At 45.4% G+C, this 22,861-nt stretch overlaps 3 protein-coding genes across 3 annotated transcripts in view; 2 read left to right on the forward strand and 1 right to left on the reverse strand.

Annotated features, from left to right (window-relative positions):
- Positions 1 to 975: 975 nt before the first annotated feature.
- On the forward strand, positions 976 to 3,255 carry LOC308388216 (zinc finger MYM-type protein 1-like; the record flags this gene model as incomplete). The annotated part of the gene is made up of 2 exons (XM_080868795.1): positions 976 to 1,127; positions 1,808 to 3,255. Exons 1-2 carry the CDS (start codon positions 1,046 to 1,048, stop codon positions 3,253 to 3,255), a joined length of 1,530 nt encoding a protein of 509 aa, XP_080724921.1. The 5' UTR covers positions 976 to 1,045.
- Positions 3,256 to 7,006: 3,751 nt separating this feature from the next.
- Positions 7,007 to 14,351, forward strand: lrrc73 (leucine rich repeat containing 73). The gene is made up of 7 exons (XM_080868369.1): positions 7,007 to 7,284; positions 9,328 to 9,628; positions 9,705 to 9,865; positions 10,494 to 10,616; positions 10,695 to 10,795; positions 11,656 to 11,902; positions 14,004 to 14,351. Exons 2-7 carry the CDS (start codon positions 9,357 to 9,359, stop codon positions 14,072 to 14,074), a joined length of 975 nt encoding a protein of 324 aa, XP_080724495.1. The 5' UTR covers positions 7,007 to 7,284; positions 9,328 to 9,356; the 3' UTR covers positions 14,075 to 14,351.
- A 1,467-nt stretch (positions 14,352 to 15,818) lies between these two features.
- Positions 15,819 to 22,861, reverse strand: part of dlk2 (delta-like 2 homolog) — a 14,113-nt gene continuing 7,070 nt past the window's right edge. The window contains exons 2-6 of the mRNA XM_080868365.1: positions 20,326 to 20,437; positions 19,027 to 19,084; positions 18,702 to 18,832; positions 18,463 to 18,607; positions 15,819 to 17,443 (exon numbers count right to left, since the gene is read on the reverse strand). Of these exons, the coding sequence (XP_080724491.1) occupies positions 16,681 to 17,443; positions 18,463 to 18,607; positions 18,702 to 18,832; positions 19,027 to 19,084; positions 20,326 to 20,413 (1,185 nt within the window). The 5' untranslated portion in view covers positions 20,414 to 20,437 and the 3' untranslated portion in view covers positions 15,819 to 16,680. The remainder of the gene's footprint in view (positions 17,444 to 18,462; positions 18,608 to 18,701; positions 18,833 to 19,026; positions 19,085 to 20,325; positions 20,438 to 22,861) is intronic.

The following is a 22,861-nucleotide window of genomic DNA, read 5'->3' on the forward strand; positions in this document are numbered from 1 at the left end:
TCTACAGCAGTTAACATAATTCAACTATTTTGATTACATATACAAGGTAACATATAATAACAGAATAATCTAACACCATACATATGCAATAATACTAAGTGCAATAATCCTTTCTGTCATCGTTGTATTTTTACTCAGTTGTATATAGCATTTGTATTTGTATTCTATTTTTATCTTATTGTATATTTATTTTATTTTATTCTACTGTATATAGTATTTTATTTTATTCTATTCTGTACAGTTGTGTACTGTATTTATTCTTATTGTATTCTAATTTTTGCCTCATAACTTTTGCACTGTCCACTTCCTGCTGTGACAAAACAAATTTCCCACGTGTGGGACTAATAAAGGTTATCTTATCTTATCTTATCTTATCTTATCTTATCTTATCTTATCTTATCTTATCTTATCTTATCTTATCTTATCTTATCTTATCTTATTTACCAGCCTTATTATGGATACGGTCATCCATCGTAATCATCGGCGTAACTTTGTGCTGAACATTGGGGGGGTCAAGTTCAGAGGCGGAGGCAGACATTTGATACACCCGGGTCTTAGCCCTAAAGGGTAGTATGCATGTGGGATTTGGGAAGGGGGGGTTAGAAATGACTGAAAGATTAATAGGCTGTGTTTTGAGTTTTGTTCAAAAAAGAATGACTTCATATAGGGAAAAATATATATCACATGTGCAGGTCACCTTAAACTAGTTTTTTAATTAAGCAGCGAGGCAGAACAACGTCGGGGCTGTATCAAGACACGAGGACTAAACCCAGGGCCGGCCCGTGGCATAGGCCGTATAGGCAAATGCTAAGGGCGCCGTCCATCAGGGGGCAGTGCCACAAATGTTGAAAAAAAAAAAAAAGTTGGTACTATTATTTCTAAATACAAAAAATAATCCCACGTTAATTAAAATGCAAAGTAAAGCTTATTTAATAGAAATATTATTTGTTACAACATTACGCCCCCCCTCCCCGCACGGTGCGCCCCCTCCCTTCCCGTATCATGGTTCCTTTTGGACGTCACCACATCAAAAAGTCAACACAAGATGTCAAAACGGCCAAAACTGTCAGGTGCCCAGGGAAGAAAAAAGAGAAAAGAAGAGGAGGAGAAACGAGAAAAAGACAGAGGTAGGTAACGTTAGCCTACATGAAATTATTTGTCTGAATGTGATAGTAACCTAAATTTTTAGCATTAAGCTAATGTTACATGATTTGCTAATTGCTAATCAATAAATAGCTAGTTAACTGTTTTAACGTCAGTTAATATTGTGGAGGGGGCTAAATTGTTATGGAAAATAATAATGTAACGTTAGGTAATTACAGTACTCCCACCTTTCCCACCATTCCTCATTTGTATTCATCTTTTAAGCAGGTGTTTTTTGTTTACATTGTTATTGCCTTCTGGTTAGCTAACGTTTACCCTGCAGGTAATAGTCACTTTTCCACCCCTGTATATATTATAGTTGTAAGCCTAGTTGTTAAAGTGCACATCATTAATGTTAATTAAGCAATATCACATGAGAGGGAATGCTGTTTTTTAATATGAGCACTGCTGTGATTCGGTCAAAGATAATCATAACATAACATTCTCATATGATATTATACTGTTACTTTGCATTCTGCTATTCAGCATTTCACTGTAATGATGACAATAAATTGAATCTAATCTAATTTGCATATCAGTTAACATCATACATATATCTCTTTGGTTTTTCATTTATATTATATCATTTCATTTTATTCCTGGAATCATATGTTTTTATTATTAGACTTTAATACTCAGTGGTGTCACATACTCCTCTCTTCAGATGCACTGTTGAAGTTTCTAAATCCCACCCCTGGGCCATCTACCACATGGATAGTGTCAGGAGAAGACATACCACAAGTTAAAGAGCATTTCCTGGGCTTTCTTGTTGCAGAGGAATCAACAGGAGATCATTTGTCAACTCTCATCCTAAAACGGATAGAGGAGCTTAACATTCCTTTTGAAGACTGCAGAGGACAGTCCTATGACAATGGGGCCAACATGAAGGGAAAAAATAAAGGTGTTCAGGCAAGGTTGCTTCAGCTAAACTCAAGAGCTTTTTTGGTCCCATGTGGTGCCCACACTTTAAATCTGGTAGTAGCTGATGCTGCAAAAAGCTCACCAGATGCCCTTGGCTACTTTGGGCATTTAGCAAAATTATTCAAGCTCCTCTCAGCCTCCACCCATAGGTGGGGTGTTCTCCTGAAACATGTGAAAACCACCTTGAAATCATGGGCTGAGACCAGATGGGAAAGCAGGATAAAAAGCATTGAGGCAGTCAGATATCAGGCTCGGCAAGTCAGAGAGGCTCTTCTGGAGGTGAGGGAAACAGCTACAGACCCTGTGGTCAGAGTTGAAGCCCAGTCTTTGGCTGAGGAGATTGGATCCTATCGTTTTTGCATTTGTACAGCCATCTGGTATGACATTCTCAGCAAGATCCAGTATGTGAGTAAACTCATGCAGTCGCCCTCCATGCAGCTAGATGTGGCTGTCGACTTGCTAAAGAAAACCAAAGATTCCCTCACCAGCTACAGAAACACTGGATTTTCTGATGCACAGACAACGGCAAAGGAGATGTGTGAAGAAATGAATGTGGAGGCTGAACTCAAACAAAAGCGATTGAGAACCACCAAAAGGCACTTCGGTTATGAGTCTCCAGATGAGCCCATACAAGATGCACTTAAAAAAATGGAAACCACATTTTTTAATGTGGTAGTGGATACAGCCATCTCTTCACTTGATGAGAGATTTCAGAACCTTGGAGAGGTGAATGACAAGTTTGGAGTACTCCTCGATTTCCACAACTTACAAAAAGAAGAGCTGCTACAGCAGTGCCAAACACTGAGTACTACTCTGACCCATGACAGCCAGCCGGACATTAATGGCACAGAACTTGCAATGGAAATGCAGAATTTCCCACCATTGCCATCAAAGAACATGACAAACATGGAACTCTTGACCTTCCTGCATGAGAAGAAGCTGGCAGAAATTTACCCCAACATGTGGGTTGCTCTGAGAATCTTTGCCACTCTTCCTGTTACAGTACCTGCTGCTGAAAGAAGCTTCTCTAAGCTCAAACTCATTAAAACCTACCTGAGATCTACTATGATGCAAGAACGTCTCAGTGGACTTTCCATCATAAGCATAAATCATGTGGTCTCAAATCAGTTGTCATATGATGATGTTGTAGATGACTTTGCTGCAAGAAAGACTAGGAGAGTAAGGCTGTAGCAGGTGATGCGAGGTTGATGAGGGGGTGGTGTACAGTAATTTGTAAGTCATTCTAGTTAATGCAGTATTAAAAAGCACAACTAGAGAACTCTGTAGGATCCCCTTTTTTGTAATATAGTTGTTAAAGTCATACTGGTTTATTTAATATCTTGTTTTGTGCAGTGCCTTATTTACATTGTATTTTTAATTTATTTTATCCAACTTGTTGACACGTTTTATTGTGTTTATGTATATAAAATTTATTGTATTTCATATATTCATTTTTTATTTTTTGTATTCATTTATTTATTCATATCTTTTTTTTATCTTGTTAATTATTCTGATTGTGAATTTGCTTTCTTTAAGTAAAAAAAAAAAGGTCAAAGACAAAGCTATTCGGTTTCTTGTGAGTACATACACTACACTGCCGATGTAGGGGGAGCGCCACCTAAAATCTTGCCTAGGGCGCCAGATTGGTTAGGGCCGGGCCTGACTAAACCCCAATTCAACCAGACCCAGAACTGATCCGGAATTAAAACAGGACTACAACAGTTCACAATCAGGACTACTGAGGACTTAACCAAGACAGAACCAGAATCAGAACTAGATTCCTTAATCATAATTATGCAAATTCTCATCTTTTGTATAATTATGATTAAAGAACTGACCTCCCAGCCCATTGTTCCCTCAGTGGGCTGAGTCATTATGCAAATGTACTGTTTATAAGATTTGGGAAAACCTGCAGTCAGCTGAGACTGAAGAAGTCACTTGGATGAGTGACGAAACGTTTCTCCCACAAAACGCTGCGTCCAGATGAACAGAATCAACTTTTGGAGAATCATTCTCCTCTCTCTCCCTCTTTGTGCTGACAATCAAACCAAACACCAACATAATCAAATATACAGTTAAAACCAGATATTTACAAACTCTTCAGATAAAAACACTTTTTTAATTGTAACATCAAATCAGACTAAATGTTTATTTTTTTAGATTGATGAATATAAAAAACATATTTGTTAACTTTAAGAGTAAAGAGAGAAACTATCTGTATTTCTTATTAATTAACAATAAACTTAGTGTATATGTACTCCTACATTTGATCAAAGTGATAATAAATAGAAGCTCTGTCTCTCTTTATTCTGACATTTAACTCATTCAAAATATATTTCAATATTTATCTAAAACAAAAGTTTACTCTAAATTGATGTTGTACAGTAAAAAAATGTTCTTGTGTTTTCCATAAAGTGTAAACATCTGGTTTAAACTGTGAATATACTGCTGTGTATTGATGTTCCTCTTGTTTTGCATAGAAATATACTGAACAACATACAAAGCATAATATATAAAATAACATCTACCAGAGGTTTTTCTTTGAAAGAAGCTCCTTATGTCCATTCTTGTACATCAGTGCATTACTGAAACCGATTTATTTAGCCGTGGAGGGAAACAACTGAAAATATGAAATAAACACATGTAAGCTAAGACTTGTGGGGATAGGTTGATTGGATAATCCAAATTGCCACTAGGTGTGAATGTGCGAATGAATGTGAGTGTGAATGGTTGTCTGTCCCTGTGTGTTGGCCCTGTGACAGACTGGCGACCTGTCCAGGGTGTACCCCGCCTTTCGCCCTATGACAGCTGGGATAGGCTCCAGCGCCCCCCGCAACCCTGAAAAGGATAAGCGGAAGTGAATGGATGGATGGATGGATGCTAAGACTCTCTAAAGAAACAGCAGTGTTGTTGTTCGGCTTTTCATTTCGCCTTTTGTTGATTCACTCGAAGAGCGAGTAACGTAATATTGGTCAAGTGATCAGTTTGACATCAATCTTTCGTGATGCACCGTCATATTTACATTATTTGTACAGTACGAATGATTTGCTTTGGTACCTGCTCAAACTTCAGTTCTCCTTTGTCTGCCTGGCTGCGCTTCTCCACCAGCACACTCGCAGTGCTTCGAATATTGTGTGTAGTTTTTGTTTTATACAGTTGTCAGCCAGGCATCTAACTATGAAAAAAATACACTCCAAAAGACCCCGGGCTTCTGAAAAAACAACCTGGGCTTAAGCGCAGTAAGCCACCCCCCGCTCCGCCACTGGTCAAGTTCCTCTCAGAGAGGCTGTCGGATCTGTGAGTGCCCAAATGATGTACAGCCATCCAGTCGTTCTCTAAAATTGAATATTAACTTTCTTAAAAGTCCTTTAAAAGTCCAAACAACCCACAGCTGCAAACATCTGACTGGCACTACCCCCTCTATCCTACAACGGATTCTCGTTGCAACGTTATGCATTGGGTTAGCTCAGTAGGTAGAATGTTGGCCCCATGATCGGAAGGTTGGGGGTTCAAATCCACTGAGGTACCCCTGAGCAGGGTACCATCCCTACTCACTGCTTCACACAGTGAATGGGTATTATATATATATTACACGGAGAGAGGGGAAATTCCTCTCTCTCTCTGGCATGCAGAAGCAACACGTAGCTTCTAAATGCCACATTGTGTGCAGGATGACCACAAGGGGGCAGTATATAGCGGTGTGCCATAGGCTTTACACAAAGCCACTTTGACTAGAAGTGAACAAAAGCTAAATTTGCGTGCAGTAGTATTGCTGTGGTTGTATGCGAAAAAATCAAGATCCTTCGATCGCTTCACTTCTTGGCTTAATCAGTTAAAACTTCTCCCTCAAGTGTAAGTGTAGGTTCCAAATAATGTTGTTTGCTTGTAGTTTACAATTTCTGTAAGTACAACACCTTTAATGTAATACTGTTTAATTCTACTTTGTATTGTACTAATCTTTAAATAAAGGTTGGGGGGGGGGGAGTACTGCATAACTCTGTGTGGAAAATAAATCTCATTATGTAAACAGACCTGTCGTAAATAATCATCCTTATAATCACGGGTGTAACTGTGCCGAATACTCATGCTGATCTCAAACGGACTGGAGGACGGAATTCCTCCTTCTATGTGACTCGGATGTCAACAGAATTCCCATTCAGTTATCTAACTTCCACGCACAGGATTTCCGTGTTTTTGACACGGGTATGGTACACAGGGTATCGGAGCAGGTGAGTGACGTCATCACCCGGAGCTGCAGACACCAGCAGACCGGAGGTTGGGCTCTGTGATTGGAGACGGCCCAGCTGTGGCGGCAGCTCTCACCTTGTCGAGCGATGACATCATCACCCCTCTACCTTGGGCTTGTTGTTTATTCACAATAAAACTGAAGGTGAAGCTGTGACAGATTCAACTCCATCAATAAACAGGAAGCAGTAAGGCAGCTGACGTCACGCTATAAATATCTCCTTGCTCGTGCAGGTGAAAGACGCCAGAGCATGAAGTTTTCCGCTTTTATTGTGAAAGTCAGCACCGGAAGCTGTAATAGGTGATCGGCTCAATTTTATTGGCTTCGTTTGTATCGTGAAAATCTGCCGATCGATCATTGATAATTAATCAGTAAGTAGAATCAATGATCAGAGGAGTGTCCGTTTCCATGACGACGCCAATCACAGAAGGTTAAAACGAGGCTTGGCGAGAAGTGACGTCACAGTCGTGAAGCTCGTGTATTTTGGGTGAGGATTCGCTCCAAGCAGGATTCGAAGTCTCTCTTTGACGTCACAGAGAACCCCAGCCTTTAGTTTGAATAGAGTCTGTGTATTACTGTGTTTACTGCTTCAGTAGAAATTCACGCTGAGCTCATGAACGTTTCCTGTCAAAGGCTGTTGTTTTGTCATTAGCCTTGTTGCCATGGTGACAGCTGCTTCCGGTCCCGGTGACGCGCTCGGAGTGAGTCCTCTGTCCTCTGCGAGCTCTCTGGGTGTCATAGTAACGGTCACCTGCAGAAGCACACCGGGACTGCCGGAGCTCGCGGACCGACGGACAGACCCGCTGCCACACGCGCTCCAGCTGATCTAATCCATCGATGCCGGATCGATCGGCTCTGATGTCCGCCGCTCTGGATCGGAACCCGCGCGTGGCCTGCGGCGAGATCGGCAAATAATGACATCAGCGCGTGACAGCCCCGAACCTCCCCGCGTGAGCTGATCGATCATCTATCAGGTTAATTGGTTACCTCATCGATACCGATCAGCTGATCGGTCACTGCCTCGTGTGGAAATTTAACTTCAGAATCCTGCTTTAGTCGAGTAAAAGTACTCAGTTATTTTCAGCTCTCGTTTAGGAGCTTTATCAGGGAGTCATCGAGGAGTCACGTGATCTAAGCTGTCACCTGACACCTGTCCGGTCTCCTCTTTGAGCTCAAAGATTCGTGAGTGCCAGTCAGGTGGACTCACCTGAGCTGGTCCTGCTCGGCCTCAGCGCAGCGCTCCATGATGAGCGATACCACCAAGTTACCGAGCAGATCCCGACACGTTTGGGACATAAAAAGTTTCCAATTTTACATTCAAAATAAATACAAGAACCAGACTTCCTGCTCTTATCGTTTAATTATGAAGAATGATAAGAAGTTAAAAACCCTGAAAAGTCGATATGACATTATAAAATACTCATCTAACAATGAAAAACAAAAGTGACTGAAAATACAGCTGAGAAACAGTTTAGAGTTAATATCTGTCTCATGAATGAAATATTTTGCGTTTTAACGATTAGCCTGTATAATCCACTTTCAGTGCTCTACAAATAGTTTTCAGATGAAGCGCAGACAGAAAACCCCAAACCCAGGCGTACGTCAGCTCCAGAGTTTCTCCCTCTGTACCTGGATAACTCCAACCTAGCAGCACCTGTCTCTCTCCTCCTTTTCAGTTCCCGCATCATAAACTCATCATCATTCTGTGTTATAATTTACTTTTCTTTGTGTCTGACAAGGTTTGTGATCCTGCCACGTGTGTCACAAACCTCATCTTGCTTGTTTGTAGCTCCACAAAAGTGACTCTGCTTACGATCATCAACTGAGCGAGCACACGTGAGCCGTGACGCAGTTCACATAACGCTATGAAAGGCAGAAGAGGAAGTAGTTCTTACCAATCATTTAGACGATCCCAATAATGTTGTTGCTTTTTACTGTGTTCCTGTTAATGATAAACTCTAATTCTTTTTCAAAATTACTAAATAATAATAATAATAATGGATTGCATTTATACAGCGCTTTTCAGGGCCCTCAAAGCGCTTTACAATTCCACTATTCATTCACTCTCACATTCACACACTGGTGGAGGCTACAGTTGTAGCCACAGCTGCCCTGGGGCAGCCTGACTAAAATATCAATATTTTAATAGGAGAATCGATTCTAGAGCATAAATGTCTGTCATCAGAAGAATCAGTACATCAGTGTCAATCTGCACACCACTACTGTCGACCATAATATCCTATTAGAGCGATTAGAACATGCTGTAGGTATTACAGGTACTGCACTGCAGTGGTTTGTATCATATCTATCTAATAGACTCCAGTTTGTGCATGTAAATGGAGAGTCCTCTTCACACACTGAGGTTAATTATGGAGTTCCACAGGGTTCAGTGCTAGGACCAATTCTGTTTACATTATACATGCTTCCCTTAGGCAGCATCATTAGAAGACATAGCATACATTTACACTGCTATGCAGATGACACCCAGCTCTATCTGTCCATGAAGCCAGATAACACACACCAATGAGTTAAACTGCAGGAATGTCTTAAAGACATAAAGACCTGGATGGCCGCTAACTTTCTGCTTCTTAATTCAGATCAAACTGAGGTTATTGTACTCGGCCCTGAAAAGCTTAGAAATATGGTATCTAAGCAGATTCTTACTCTGGATGGCATTACCTTGGCCTCCAGTAACACTGTGAGGAACCTTGGAGTCATGTTTGACCAGGACATGTCCTTCAACGCACATATTAAACAAATATGTAAGACTGCTTTCTTCCATTTGTGCAACATCTCTAAAGTTAGAAATATCCTGAAAAACTAGTTGTAGTCAAATAATTCAAGTCAGATCTGTGTTTCTTTGTCACCTGATCAGGTGTAATGGTGGCTCCCAGTCCCGTTCAGAAAACTTGGGTTAACTCTGATCCAAAAACTAGCCAATAGCAGACTTTGGTGCAGTACCCATGTTTCACCAGGTGAGAAAACACTTTTGTTTCAGTGTTCGTTTTCCTGTTTAGGTGTCCCAGTGCTCCCAGTGGCGTCCGCAATGCTGCCTGCCTCTATCCAGATCACAGGCGAGATGCTGTCGGCGGCTGAAGTTCAAGACATCTGCGAGAGTCTGAAGGAGGATGGCGTGCGCCTGCTGTCTGTGCGTGGCTGCCAGCTCTCAGATCGCGACTTTGGGCGTGTCTGCCGCAGCGTTGCTGAGTCGCGCTCGCTTGCTCAGCTGAACCTTAACCTGGGCGTTGTCTCCAGTATTGGCCGGACGCGGCACCTGGCTGACGCCCTGAAGACTAACCGCTCCCTGCAGACCCTGTTGTGAGTAGAACTTAAAGCTGATTGGCCACTAATCTAACTGTGAATGGTTTGTAAGTCTCTAACTCCACCCCTCCAGCCTTCATGGCAGCCCACTGTTGGACGCCGGCTTAGTGACCCTGAACCCCGCCCTGTCCACCCACCCTTCACTGGTGTGCCTGGATCTTGGTGACTGCATGCTGGGAGACGAGGCACTGGGTCTGATCTGCGGGATGCTGCCGCCAGACGGCGCAAAGTCAGGTAACACCTTCTGCCCTCCCACCACAGGTGAGCCAGGTCTCTCAAGTGTGACCCTGAACCTGGTCCGACTCTCACAGACAGAAGCTCATTAAAAAAACTCCCGATTTGAGGAAGCCTGAAATAGCAAGGGTGCCTGAGGGTTATCCCCCTCAGGCACCCTTGCTATTTCAGGCTCACATGACCTGAATTTGCGGGCGGCGCGGTGGCACGGTGGTTAGCACTGTTGCCTCACAGCAAGAAGGTCCTGAGTTCATTCCACCTTTCTGTGTGGAGTTTGCATGTTCTCTCCCGGTACTCTGGCTTCCTCCCACAGTCCAAAGTCATGCAGTTAGTGGGGTTAGGTTAACTGGAAACACTGAATTGCCCGTAGGTGTGAATGTGCGAGTGAATGTGAGTGTGAATGGTTGTCTGTCTCTGTGTGTTAGCCCTGCAACAGACTGGCGACCTGTCCAGGGTGTACCCTGCCTCTCACCCTATGACAGCTGGGATAGGCTCCAGCATCCCCCGCGACCCTGAAAAGGACAAGCAGAAGCAAATAGATGGATGGGTGACCTGAATGGCTCTGCTCAGACCACCACGCAGCAAAGCATTCTGGGAGTTTTAACTCTTCACTGTGTGTGTGTGGTAGGGCTCAGGGAGCTCACTCTCAGTGCTAACCCAGGAATCAGCTCCAAAGGCTGGGCTCGACTCTCCATTGCTGTGGCGCACAGCTCGCAGCTCCGCGTGCTCAACCTGGACTACAACCCACTCGGTAACACATGTGTCATGATAACATGATGTCATAACAGCGTGATGTCATTATTGTTTGACGCTCTCGCTCTGTTTCCAGGTGATCAGATTGCAGGGATGCTGGCAGTTGCCGTGGCATCCAGCAGGACTCTGGAGGTTCTGGACCTGGAGGGAACCGGACTGACCAACCAGTCAGCACAGGTCGACCAATCACAGTGCTCCATTCTCTTCTTTTTCTCCAGTTCTCATCAGCAGAGAGCAGCTCTTTAAATACAACTAGAATGCAGTTGTAAGAGAAGAGATGAGCGTCTGTTGGAAATCATTTAGTCTGGTTTTATTCACACCGTCAGGGTTTCTCCTCCGCTCTGAGAACAAAGCCACCATCCTGCAGTGATGTTTAGTCTGACCTGGTGGTGGCGCTGTGTCCCTGCAAAAAACTGTTCCCAGACCCTGAGTTTGGACTCAGTTTTCAGTTCACTTGTTTGTCCACCAGGGGGAAGTGATATGGCAGCATTGTGGCCTTGTTAGGGCTGTGTTTCCTGTTTCAACTACTTTCACAATAAATGCCTGAGTGTGTGGCCTGCGAAACTGCTGGATAAACAGAGACAATAACATAAATAAAAACACAGTGAATATCTAGAAGCTCTGAAGTGGTTGGAGGTGGAGGTAGATCACCTGTTCTTTCTTGAGCTTCAAAATGCTCTGAATGTTTTTGTTTGTTGTTTGTTTTTGTCAAGGTCAGGGAGTAAAATCCAGGAGAATGTAATTAATACTCAGTCCTCGCTAAACTGCATTTCTCACTGATGTATGTAAACTGGCTGTGTGGTCCAACAACAACTCAGCCACACATGTGGATAAGAGGCATGCACATGCGATTGGTGCGTCCCAGTACTGTAAACACAAAGGAGCACACCTGACTGTAAAGATGGTTTGCAGTCACGACCGAGTGGGGTCAGGTTCACTGTCCTCCCTGTCACGTTAAACATTTTGTACAGTTTTATTTTGAAGCCATGCTGCACTTCCTAAGAGATTTATAATGTGGTGGTCTCACCTGTGTGCAGGTATTCCTGGACATGGTGGAGAACTACCCGACCAGCCTGCGGGTCCTGGTTCTGGCTGAGAACGACATTAGTCCGGAGCTCCAGCAGCAGATCGGTGACCTGCTGTCTGAAGGGGAGGATGACGATGACAGAGAGGCCTTGCCTCTGGTGCCAGATCCTGCCTCCATCACTGCTTTCCAGCAAATCAGAGACAAGTATCACCCAATCAGAGACAAGTACCAGCTTCCCGCCTGGCTACCCCACAGCAGTAAGGGCTGACTATTCACCTTGTCCTCAGTTACAGAGTGTCCCTGCTCAGACTGTCTCTCCCTCAAACTGCACAAAACCAATACAGACCCAGCAAACTGGGATTGTTTGCCAGGTTATTTTACTGGCAAGAGCAATATTGCCCCCTTCCCCTACTATAGACTTCTCTTTTCCACTTTAATCTATTATATATCCTTTTCTATCCCACTTTGCCTTGTATAGATCTGATTCTGTCCCACTTTACCCACTAGAAACCCAGTTCTGTTCCACTTTCCCCAAAAAACACCTGATTCTCTGTTACTGTAATCTGTACAGAACCAGTTCTTCGAAACTTTAATCTCTATAAACACGGTTCTTTCCTACTTTACGAAATGTAAATCTGGTTCTGTCGCAGTTTATCCACTATAGTCAAAGGTTTACTTTACTCAGTACAGAGCCAATTCTCCCACTTTAGCTTATATAGACATGACTATGTGCTACTCAACACACTATAGACCTGGTTCTTTCATTATTTACCAAAAACAAACCTGGTTCTGTCCCACTTTACTCAATTTGAACCTGTTTTTTCCACTTTGTAGATCTGTTTTGTCCCACTTTACCTTGTATGGACCTGGTTCTAGTTCATTCAGTGTAGACTTGGCTCTTTTGTACTTTACTCAATAATTTACTTTACCAAGACCATTTTCTTCCTACATGACCCAATATAGAACTAGTTTTGTGTCACTTTACACTGTTTGTGTGTTTTTTAAAAAATATAAACCTGATTCTGTCCCATTGAGTATAGACTTGATTCTGTTGAAAATTCATCTCTATAGACCTGGTTTTGCCCACTTTATCCAGTTTAGATTTGGTTGTGTCCCACAATACCTTCTACAGACTTGGTTCTATCCAACATTACCCACTATCAACCAGTGTCCCAATTAGCCAGGTATAGATCTGGTTTTGTCCCACTATACTGAGTATAGACCTGGTGCCGTCCCTTGTGTGGTGTTTAGGTGTCCTTGGTGACAGTAGGAGGTGTGTATTTTGTATAACTGTGGACAAAGTGTTAATCTGGGTAACCTGCTACATATCTAGTCCCACTTGGTTTTACAATAATGGATATTTAATCAATATTAATTAATATCCCTTTTAAGATTTTCTGTTCTTTTGTGGTTCCTCTGTGATTCATAACAGCAGTGTGAGCTTGTCCTGATCTCAGGTCAGGTCAAGACCAGATAAATTATTCTTAAAAGCTGCAGTAACTACTGAGCAACAAATTTAAAAAGACACGGTGCAGACTCTTTGCTTTTTATTTCATACAGTGTCATTAAGTTTGAAAACCACTGCATACCAGCGATGAAGTTGAATTTTAGACTGAGTGTGATTTCAGCTTCTCAGCAAGTTCAGCAGCTTCATTTTATTTGAATGTGCCACAAATTTGGCAAACGGAGAGAAAATCTGCACACAAACCTAATCTAACAGCCTCTGTACACCAGGGGTGTCCAACTCCAGGCCTCGAGGGTCAGTGTCCTGCAGGTTTTAGACGTGTCAGCCTATTTAAATGGCTAAATGACCCCCTCAACATGTCTTGTAGTTCTCCAGAGGCCTGGTAATGAAGTCATCATTTCAGGTGTGCAGACCCAGGGTGACGTCTAAATCCTGTAGGACACTGGCCCTCGAAGCCTGGAATTGGACACCCCCGCTCTACACTGTGTCATTAGATGAACGAGGTGTTTTTGTCTTTTTCTCTCAAATGTTGAGACAAACTGATTGATCTTACTGCCGCTGTGACCGAGGCTTCAAATGATTGATCATGCATATTTAAACCTTTTCTACATCAGATTTTAGGTTGGTTTTCTTAAAGGAACAGTTCATTGTTGCCCTGTAGCTCAGTTCAGTATAAACAGAGGAATTAATGGACTTCCACCTAATTGTGCTTATTCCTGGACTTTTTCTGGAGTCTTTGAACTGACTTTTATTGATCCAGTGGAAGTAAATCAATCTAAACGTGTGATCTGGAAAGGGCATGGAGGCCGTGGTGTGAGCTGCTGGTCCTGGTTAGAGAAACCGTGCTGAACTATGGCGTGAAGTTCTCAATGTCTTATTCTTTGACCCCACAGACTCCAGCACCCAGGCGGTTTTGCTGACGTCAGGTCTAGGTGAGAGCTTATTGGCTGAGACTGAGATGTGACCCCTCCCACAAACATACCCATTTCCAGTCATGCTGCCGTCACTTTTTTCGGTTTGAATGGGTTATTTTTCTTCTGCACTGCACTTCTGTGGTTGTCAGATCACCTGATGGCTTGCACCCAATCACATGCCCCGCATGGTTCGATGTAGCACCTGAACACAGACGAGCAGAGAACTCAAACACGTCACGTGACCTCCACACAGGTGTTTGTTCTGCTTCTAATGAATGTACCTTTGGCTCTGTTGATTGGTTCTGATGTCACAATAATAAAACTGTTTACAGCTTCTTAAAAACAAAGACTCTGATTGGTTGTTTGCTGCCAGCACACACTTAAACACACTGAACAAGTTTGTCTGAAACTTGCTCCCATGTTTGGCGTTTAAAGGTGGCCCTTAAACCGATCTCCGTTTAGCGAGCGGGCCAGTGGGACGAGCGGTTTCATCCGTAAAACAGAAAGTGAGTCGGTCTTTCGTCAGCCCAGTGACGCTTCCTGTTGATGCTGTGAGGAAACTCGCTGAACAAATCCGGCACTGAAATCAACCTCGTGGTCCCGCCTCCACGCTCTTCACATCCCTTTGCCTCATCCCCGGAGTTCATCGCACACGGCAAAAAAGCTACAGTCCCGTTACCAGTCTTGACAAACAGAGCTACTGCTTTAAAGTTTTGGATCATTTAAATTAAAATTTCCAAAGATCAGTAAACACACAAAGTGAATCTGTGCCAGGAAGCGCAAAACTTCACTGTTTGATGAATTCAGTTTCACAGGTGACGAAAGATGGAAGGAGGAAGAGCGTTTTCAAAAGTCATAGACACGAACTGATGAAACCTTGCAGTTAGTTTCAAATATTTTAATCAGATGCAGTCACATGATTATTTAATAAATGTGACAACAACTGTAATGTGTGAGAGTATGGTGTGGTTCTGCAGGAGGTCTTGATGAGTCTTTATCTTTGTCTGAGTGTTGGTAAGTTTCCTGGCTGGTCTCAGTTTTATCGGTCGAAGGATAAAGATGCTCAAACACTTTGTGAAGGTTCGCTCAGACCTGCAGACACCATAGAGCAGCAGCAGCACGCAGCAACAGGACGTGACGACTGTCATTACGGAGGTTAGGGCCGCACAGTGGCGAGGTGGTTAGCACTGTTGCCTCACAGCAAGAAGACCTCGACTCCACCATCTCTGTTTTCTGTGTGGAGTAGGTGGGTGCTTCTCCTCCCAAACACATGCAGCCAGTGGGCTTATTTTAACCATGATTCTAAATTGGACATAATTGTGAATGGTTGTCTGTCTCTCTGTGTTAACCCGTACCCGCCTCCCGCCCTTCGATACCTTCGCTACCTGCAATAGGCTCCACCCATGTGGAGCCTATTGCAGGTAGCGAAGGGCTGTGGAAAGTAATGGATGGATGTAAGAGTTTTTCCTTTTTTCTAATGGTAATGGTTTTTACCACCCCTGGTTTTTCATTTTACTTCACTGTAATGACCTTCCTGTGTTACCATGGCAACATGACTGCCTAAGAAAAGCCTGAAAAGACAGCATTAAACCTGAAGACACGTCAGTGGCTACAGATCCAGGCCGCTGACTCCTACCTGCAGGTCAACGGTTCAGTCCGGCACGTGATCCAGACTGACTCGGGGATCTTGGATCAGGACTCCTGCAGGCTCAGACGCCTCCTGGTGGAGAGTCAGACTGCTGCATCAAGTGTTCAGACATGAAAGAACCCAGGAGGCGAGCGGTAAAGTTCAGAAACAGCTTTAATGTCTGTGTGGGGATCTGTTCAGTGACATCAGAAGTTTCCGTCTGCGTTTTTGTCCCTGTAACGTGATGAGGTCTGACAGCTGTGTGTGTGTGGGCGGAGCACACGTGCATGTACACCATACAATAAATAAACATGTTATATACAAATACAGTCGTAACATATTCACACTTCACTTTGATGTGAGTAGATTTCATCTCAAAGATCAGACTGTGGTCACGTCCCATCAGGCTTCACTCAGTAACCCACGACGACGCCAAACTTTCATTTAGCAGTTCATGTTGGGCAGAAAGCTGCAGCTTTCTAAAAGCTGGCCAATCAAAGAAAGCTAAAACAGGAGGATTATTCTGAACTGTGAATCATGCAAAGCTGCTCAGTCTGAGAATAAAGAGGCGGAGCCAAGCAGCACAGATCTCCACCTGAAAACTTCTGGAAGCCTCAGTCAGAACTCCATCTGATTTTCATCCACATTTAAATTCTGGACTTTTGTCTTGTGTCGCTCGGCGTGGCCGAGTGTGGGCTGATGATGTCAGTCGGATTCTTTTAAAGGTCAATCTACTCACAGTTAGCACGATTTTATTTTCCAAGTGATTATAAGAAAAGAGTTGATAAATTATTGATTTATAAAATAAAGCTTTAGTTTCAATTGACCTTTTCAAAATAAAAGCCTCCACATGCCCCTGGGACAAGCCCCTCTGAGCTGACTGCAGAGGTGCACCCTGGGTAATGCAGGTGGGGTTTAAACTGTCCATTCAGTCGTCCTGTGACAACATGGATGATGTCATAGTTCAGGTGCTCGCTGGGAGCTGAACCTGAGGCAGGTGGAGCTGTGTCCCGGCCCCCTCCGGTCAGTCTAAATGACTTCTGTGTTGAGTTTCTTCTTTTCTGGTTCTGCTGCGCTCAGAAACCTGATTTGTCCCTCCTCCTCATCCGGCCATGCTCGCTGGTGGCTTTTCTGTCCTCTCTGTGAAGACGATGATGTCACAGAGGACCAGCAGGAGGTGTGTCCACAGTTCCTGCAGTGACCCTGCAGAACAAGGGCGGTGGTCAGCACCACCATGGTGAGCGTCACCCCTGCCAGCACCAGCACGATGATGAGCTGCACGTCTGACAGGCCGGCGCCACTGCGCTCGCTCACAGTCACTTTCAGCAGTCTGTCACCGTGACGGCTGCTGTTCCTACCGTCGCCGCTGCTAGTTGTGATTCTCTGGCTCCTCCCTCTACGTCCTCCTCCCTCCCACCCAACCGTTGTCCAGCCGGGTTTGCCGGCGTCGCTGCTAGTTGGCGTCTCACAGATGTCTCCAGTGAAGCCAGGCTGGCAGACGCAGTGGAAGCCGCCAGCGCGGTCGAGGCAGCGGCCCCCGTTCAGGCACGGCTGACTGGCGCAGTCGTCCAGGTTGACGGTGCAGAAGCGCCCGCTGAATCCCACAGGGCAAACGCACAAGAAGCGGTTGAACCCATCAACACAGGTGGCGCCATTGGCACATGGCTTCATCAGACAGTCATCAACGTCAGTCTCACAGCGTGGCCCCGTGAAGCCGGCCAGGCAGCGACACGTCAGCTCTGGTGCGAAACCGTCAGCATCCTCACAGAGACCGCCATTTTTACACGGAGACCTGCAGGTAGAGAAGAGGAAGATAAGAAAACCAGCAGACTGCAGCAAACATCAATGCCTGGTTCATAAACAGGAAGTACCAGAACCTGCAGTTCATCTACCGTCCAGCAGAGGCAGCAGTGAGTCAGACTCCCACGTTAAAACTTTACAGCAGAAATTAACGTGTTTACAGCCTGATACACAAACTGTTCTGGGCTCTGTAGATAACATCCCCTCCATAACACCTGTATTAAACTTTTGTTACAGAATAAAGAGAGGAGGAAGTAGATGAGAGCAGAAGAAGAGTGTCAGGATATGCAGATGACACAGTTTTATATACGGGAGAAGACTCTGACAGTTTATCTGGATTTCATGTCAGCGGTCAGAGACAAATGTAACACCCACATTGTTTTGAGGCTTAAAGTTTGGATCATTAGGGGTGTGGCCTAGTTGATAGACAGGTGGACGGTGACACAGGCAGCTGTCCCTAAACTGGACCTCATGACGTGTTTGTGCTGTTGGAGCACTTTTAATGACATCATCAGGCCAATCATATGGCTGCTGTGAGGTTAGTGTACTAACAGAGCATCCAGAAGGCGGAGCTCCAATTTCAAGATTTTATTTGGATGGAGCACTGATTAGCAGAAATCTGTGTCCATGTGATGCTCCGCCCTCTCATCCAAAGTGCTAACTGAAACGCTCAAATCAATGATGTCACAGTGGCCACGCCCATCTGTTCTACAGTTTACGGTCTGCAGGTCGACAACAGTGTGTGCGCCTGAAGCTACTTCCCTCACAGACGTGCTCTTCTCCTTTACTGTAGTAAAATCTGTCAAATGTACTGAAGTCGTTTATTTTTACTGCTGCTGAAAAGTCATGTGACAATTACTAAGCTCATTAATCAGCATAATTATTCTGCTAATTATTAAAAATAAATTCAGCTGAAAACATTCCAGGAAAAACAGGAAACACTTTGTTGTTTGATCGGTAACGTCTGAGTGTGTTAGTGTGTGTCCTCTGAACCATAAGAGGAGCTCACACCTCCTCTGGTGACACGGGCCGGTCCTCTGCTGGCAGCTGTTGCCGTGGAAACCTTGAGGGCACAGACAGGTGAAGTCGCCGCTGTCCTGAATCACACAGGTGGCTCCGTTCTGACACGGCTGCTGCTGCGAGCACACGTTCAGGTCTGACAGACAGCAGGAGACAGGTGAGCTCAGACGCACTGACGGAAAGATGGCAAAAGAAAGATGGCAGACGTTAATGCACAGGTGACCTCTGACCTTTGTCGCAGAAGCGCCCTCCCCAGCCTGGCTCACAGGTGCACTGCCAGGGCTGCTCGCAGGAACCGTGCACGCAGCCGGGCATCGGCATGCAGCGGTCGCACAGTTCGCCGTCCCAGCCAGGGTCACACCTGGAAATGGGAAGGAAGCAAGGAGACATTAGGTGGAAAGTTAGTAAAATAGATCTGTGACAGAAACACAGATCAGGTGAGTTACACCTGTGTAAAGTCCTCCTGAACAAGCCACGAGCTGACAGGCAGCCGGGACATTGATCGGGCAGTGATGGATGATTGATTGATCGATCAATTGATTGATGGAGTGTCACCTGCAGACTCTGAACTCGTCACAATGGCTGTTGGCGATGCTGCAGCTGCAGTCAGTTTCTGCAGGTGAAAAACAGGTTACATCAGTCACACCTGCACAGACGTTTAACATAGAGCATCAGAGCTCTTCGTTTGTGATGATGATGTCACTGTGCCCCTTTAATCAGATACAAACAGACAGAAGCAGCAAACTGACGTTCATTACCTGAAACAAAGAAAATTATAAAACTATAAAAGCAGCTGAAAGAGCCAGAAACCTGGCCTGATTGGCTGACCAAACACAGCCAATCAGCAGAGAGACTGAGGGGATGCAATCATGTGTTGAGGTGTGGCAGGTAGAGTCAGGTGGAGTCCCTGACCTCTGCTTTAATTTGTCAGTGTTCATTGTTGTTAATTATTTCTCTGTTTTTCTCTGACTGTGCCCCCATCCCCCTCATCATCGTCATCATCCTCATCCCGTTATCATCTTCTTCTTCGTCTTCATTATCTTTACCCTCAAAGTGTTTTTTATCTAGACGCCATTTTGGGACTGCCACGCAGCCACGGAGCTGCCGGGAATACTGAGCGCGCCTCTCATAACTGTAGCAGCAGCTGGGAGTTATGTGAGACGGGTCGGACAGCAGTGCGGGGGCTCCGGCTGACAGCTGGGAGAGCCCGGATTAGTAGGAACAATGAGCCGCCGAGCGCTTCGGAGCGTGCTCAGTGAGGATCCAGCTGTGACAGAGGTTTGTGTGTGTGTGCTGATTGAAGCTTCCTTTCTCACTGGTCTGCTGCTGTCTGATTGGTCAGGGGCACACCTGTGGCTCTCGTTAGCCATCCAATCAGAGTCCCTGATGGAGGCTGTAGTGGTGGAGGCGGTGCGAAAGGTCATGAGGTCACGCTGCCTTTAGGAGCCCGCTGTTTCCTCCGAGTGTCCAGTTTAATTTGAGCGCTCGAGTGTTGCCCTCGGCTGTCGCACCGTGCCGCTATCACGGAGTAAAGTAATCTCATTACTGCTGTATCTACTGATGTAATTAGAATACCATACCTCCGATCTCACGCCAACGTCTGTAAGTGTGAAGATCATTTTAACTCAGAGAGAAGAAACTGTGAGTGTGGAGCACGCCGTGTTTCCACGTTAGCATGAAACACGTGACGACAGCTAGCACGCGGCGTTGGGGTTGCAATATTTGATTTTGCTCGTGTGCATCGTGACAAATGAATGCACACGTTTGTAGCCTCTGATCAATGGCTGAGCCTTGAAGCAGCAGTCTACAGAGTGATTGGTGCACAGCAGGAGGAGGTGTGATTATGTGACCTACCTTGACCTGCGCAGGGTGGAGTGATGATACCGTGGAGGACGCAACAGCTCAGCGCCAGCGTGGCGGCTGCAGCTCTGAGCACCCACATATCGACTGGGGCGAAGACGACGGCCTGAAACAGAAAACGGAAAGCTGGTCACGTGACCTGCAGGGTCGTACACACAGCAAGGACTCGACAAGCTGCAGGTAAATGTGAGCGCGCTCAGTAACAGCACAGACACACGAGACATGACAACAGACACAAACCAAACACAAGGCTTTTATTTTTAAATCCACAAAGGAAGGACAGAGCATCAACAGACGCCGGAAGACCGACGGGTACGACTGACTGTGTGAGGTCAGGAGGTCAGGGAGGCAGAGACAAGAGGGACAACCACGGAGCAGGACGCTACAGATACAGAGCGACTGGAAGCTCACCAAAGCGGACACACCATCTCCAATCCTACAAAATAAAAGTGTGAACCAAAAAAACACAAAGAGGAAGGTGAACACGAGCCACAGAGCCCAGCGCCGCAGTCACACAGCGAGAGGAAGCTGACCCCAGATCAAACACGCATTGACTCCTGGGAGCTTTTCAAAAGCGTATCTGCGGCGCGGGAAGCTGAGACGCCGCTTATCAAACACAGCACTCTGTGATGATGCCACGGCGCATCTGAGAGAAGCTGTGAAGGAAAAGTTGGAGAGCATCAGGGATGAGGCGGCGAAGCTCAGACAGGAAGTGGAGTGATGCTTCCTGTTTGAGGTGATGTCACTGTACTTCCACATCTCGGGATTCCTGCTGGGATCTCTCAGAGCGTTTGTGTGATTTCTGTTGTTAAGCCTGGGTCAGGAGAGGAGATGTTTCCAGGAAGTGAAGCAGCATTTGATGTGACTGTCTCTTCTCTCCTCAGGAGGTTTTCAGGTGTAATGGCATCTACACAGGAAGTTCTCTCACTGCTGAGTCTGAAAGTCGTCAGCTGACGGTCAGAAACGAGGGAGGAGCTTATTGCTGAGGAGGTGTGGCAGTGCGGCGCTGCCTTGGGATACAGCAGCTGATGGAGAACTCGAGCAATGTTCAGCGGTTCCAAAACATCACGAGGCTTTCTCTTTCCTGCTGTTTGATTTGATTTGATATACCTTTATTAGTCCCACAAGGGGAAATTTCATAAGGCTGCCGACCTACTGCACGCAATGGCAGCGCCATCTTACCCTCCGACCATAGATACATTACACAAAACATCACATGGGGAAGACAGGTCAGAGAGGTATAACAATGGAAAATGCACCATATGAGGAAAGATAAGGAGAAAAAAATAACTCCCCCCAAACTGAGCTCCAACAGGGAGATCAGTTTGAGAACAGAAAAAACACCTCTGCACATGAAAAAACTCTTAATACACCAAAGAAACACATGACAAGCAACAGGGGGGGTAAAGGTGAGAGACAGACGAATTAGACAGCACATCCGGGCCTGCAGCCTGTGCGCTGGTCTCCTTGATCCCCGTCAGCATCGGAAGGGAATAAGCGTCGAAGGCGTTTGGAAAGGGAGGGAGGATGAGTGTGTGCATATCAGTGTGTGTGTGTGTGTGTGTGTGTGTGTGTGTGTGTGTGTGTGTGTGTGTGTGTGTGTGTGTGTGTGTGTGTGTGTGTGTGTGTCCAGAGTTCAGCTGACACAGTGTCCTCCGCCCTGCTAGGCTAAGTAAACAGTCTTCCAGCCAACCCAGGTGGCCTTGCATGGAACAGGAAGAACAGACTAAACACAGTCGTTATCAGGGTGTTTTTGTTTAGTTCCTTCCAATGTAGACAATCCGAATGTTATAGTTTCTTTCCACTGTGTTCCTGTTAATGATAAACTACAAATTTACCCTAAATTACTAAAATATCGATATTTTAATGTGAGAATCGATTCTAGAACATAAATGACTTGTATCGGAGGAATCAATATTTCAGGATCGATCCGCACATCACTAGCCGAAGCTTTAGACTCCCTCCTTGTCCTCCTTCAGGTGCTCGTGGCTCGCTCTGAGCTGGCCTGTTGCTGTAGTGACGGCGCCTCAGGACGCTCTGCCCACGCGCTCGACTCGCAGGCGGGAAAGAGCACGGATCATTTTTCCTGAGATTACAGCGACGAGCTCAACCTCCGCACGGGCAGGAACCGACATGCCAGATCAGTGTGTCTGGCATACCACAGCGCGCGCACACACACACACACACACACACACACACACACACACACACACACACACACACACACACTTTATCCTGCCTGTTTGCTCCAGAAAGAGAAGAATGAGGGGAGTGTATGAGGAGAGATGGCAACAGGTGGCCAATTTAATGCTTCAGCACACACACACAGACACACACACACACACACACACACACACACACACACACACACACACAACAAGCTGACTCACTGCATCCAAGTGTTTCTGTGGAAATAAACCGGCGGTCTGTGTGAGCGGCATCGACAGGGGGCGGAGACAGGGCTGTGAGGTCCCGCCCTCCACCACACCTGAGTGTAACCACACACACCTTCAGCTTTCATCGGTGTGTG

This window comes from Rhamphochromis sp. 'chilingali' (assembly GCF_963969265.1).
Source record: "Rhamphochromis sp. 'chilingali' genome assembly, chromosome: 20".
In the NCBI taxonomy this organism is placed as follows: Eukaryota; Metazoa; Chordata; class Actinopteri; order Cichliformes; family Cichlidae; genus Rhamphochromis; species Rhamphochromis sp. 'chilingali'.

Bases quoted from the DNA above. Each gene is read 5' to 3' on its own strand.
- lrrc73 (XM_080868369.1), top strand. From the start codon at position 9,357: ATGCTGCCTGCCTCTATCCAGATCACAGGCGAGATGCTGTCGGCGGCT. The intron at 9,866-10,493 runs GTAACACCTTCT...TGTGTGTGGTAG, and splicing joins GCCAGACGGCGCAAAGTCAG to GGCTCAGGGAGCTCACTCTC. The intron at 10,617-10,694 runs GTAACACATGTG...CTCTGTTTCCAG, and splicing joins CCTGGACTACAACCCACTCG to GTGATCAGATTGCAGGGATG.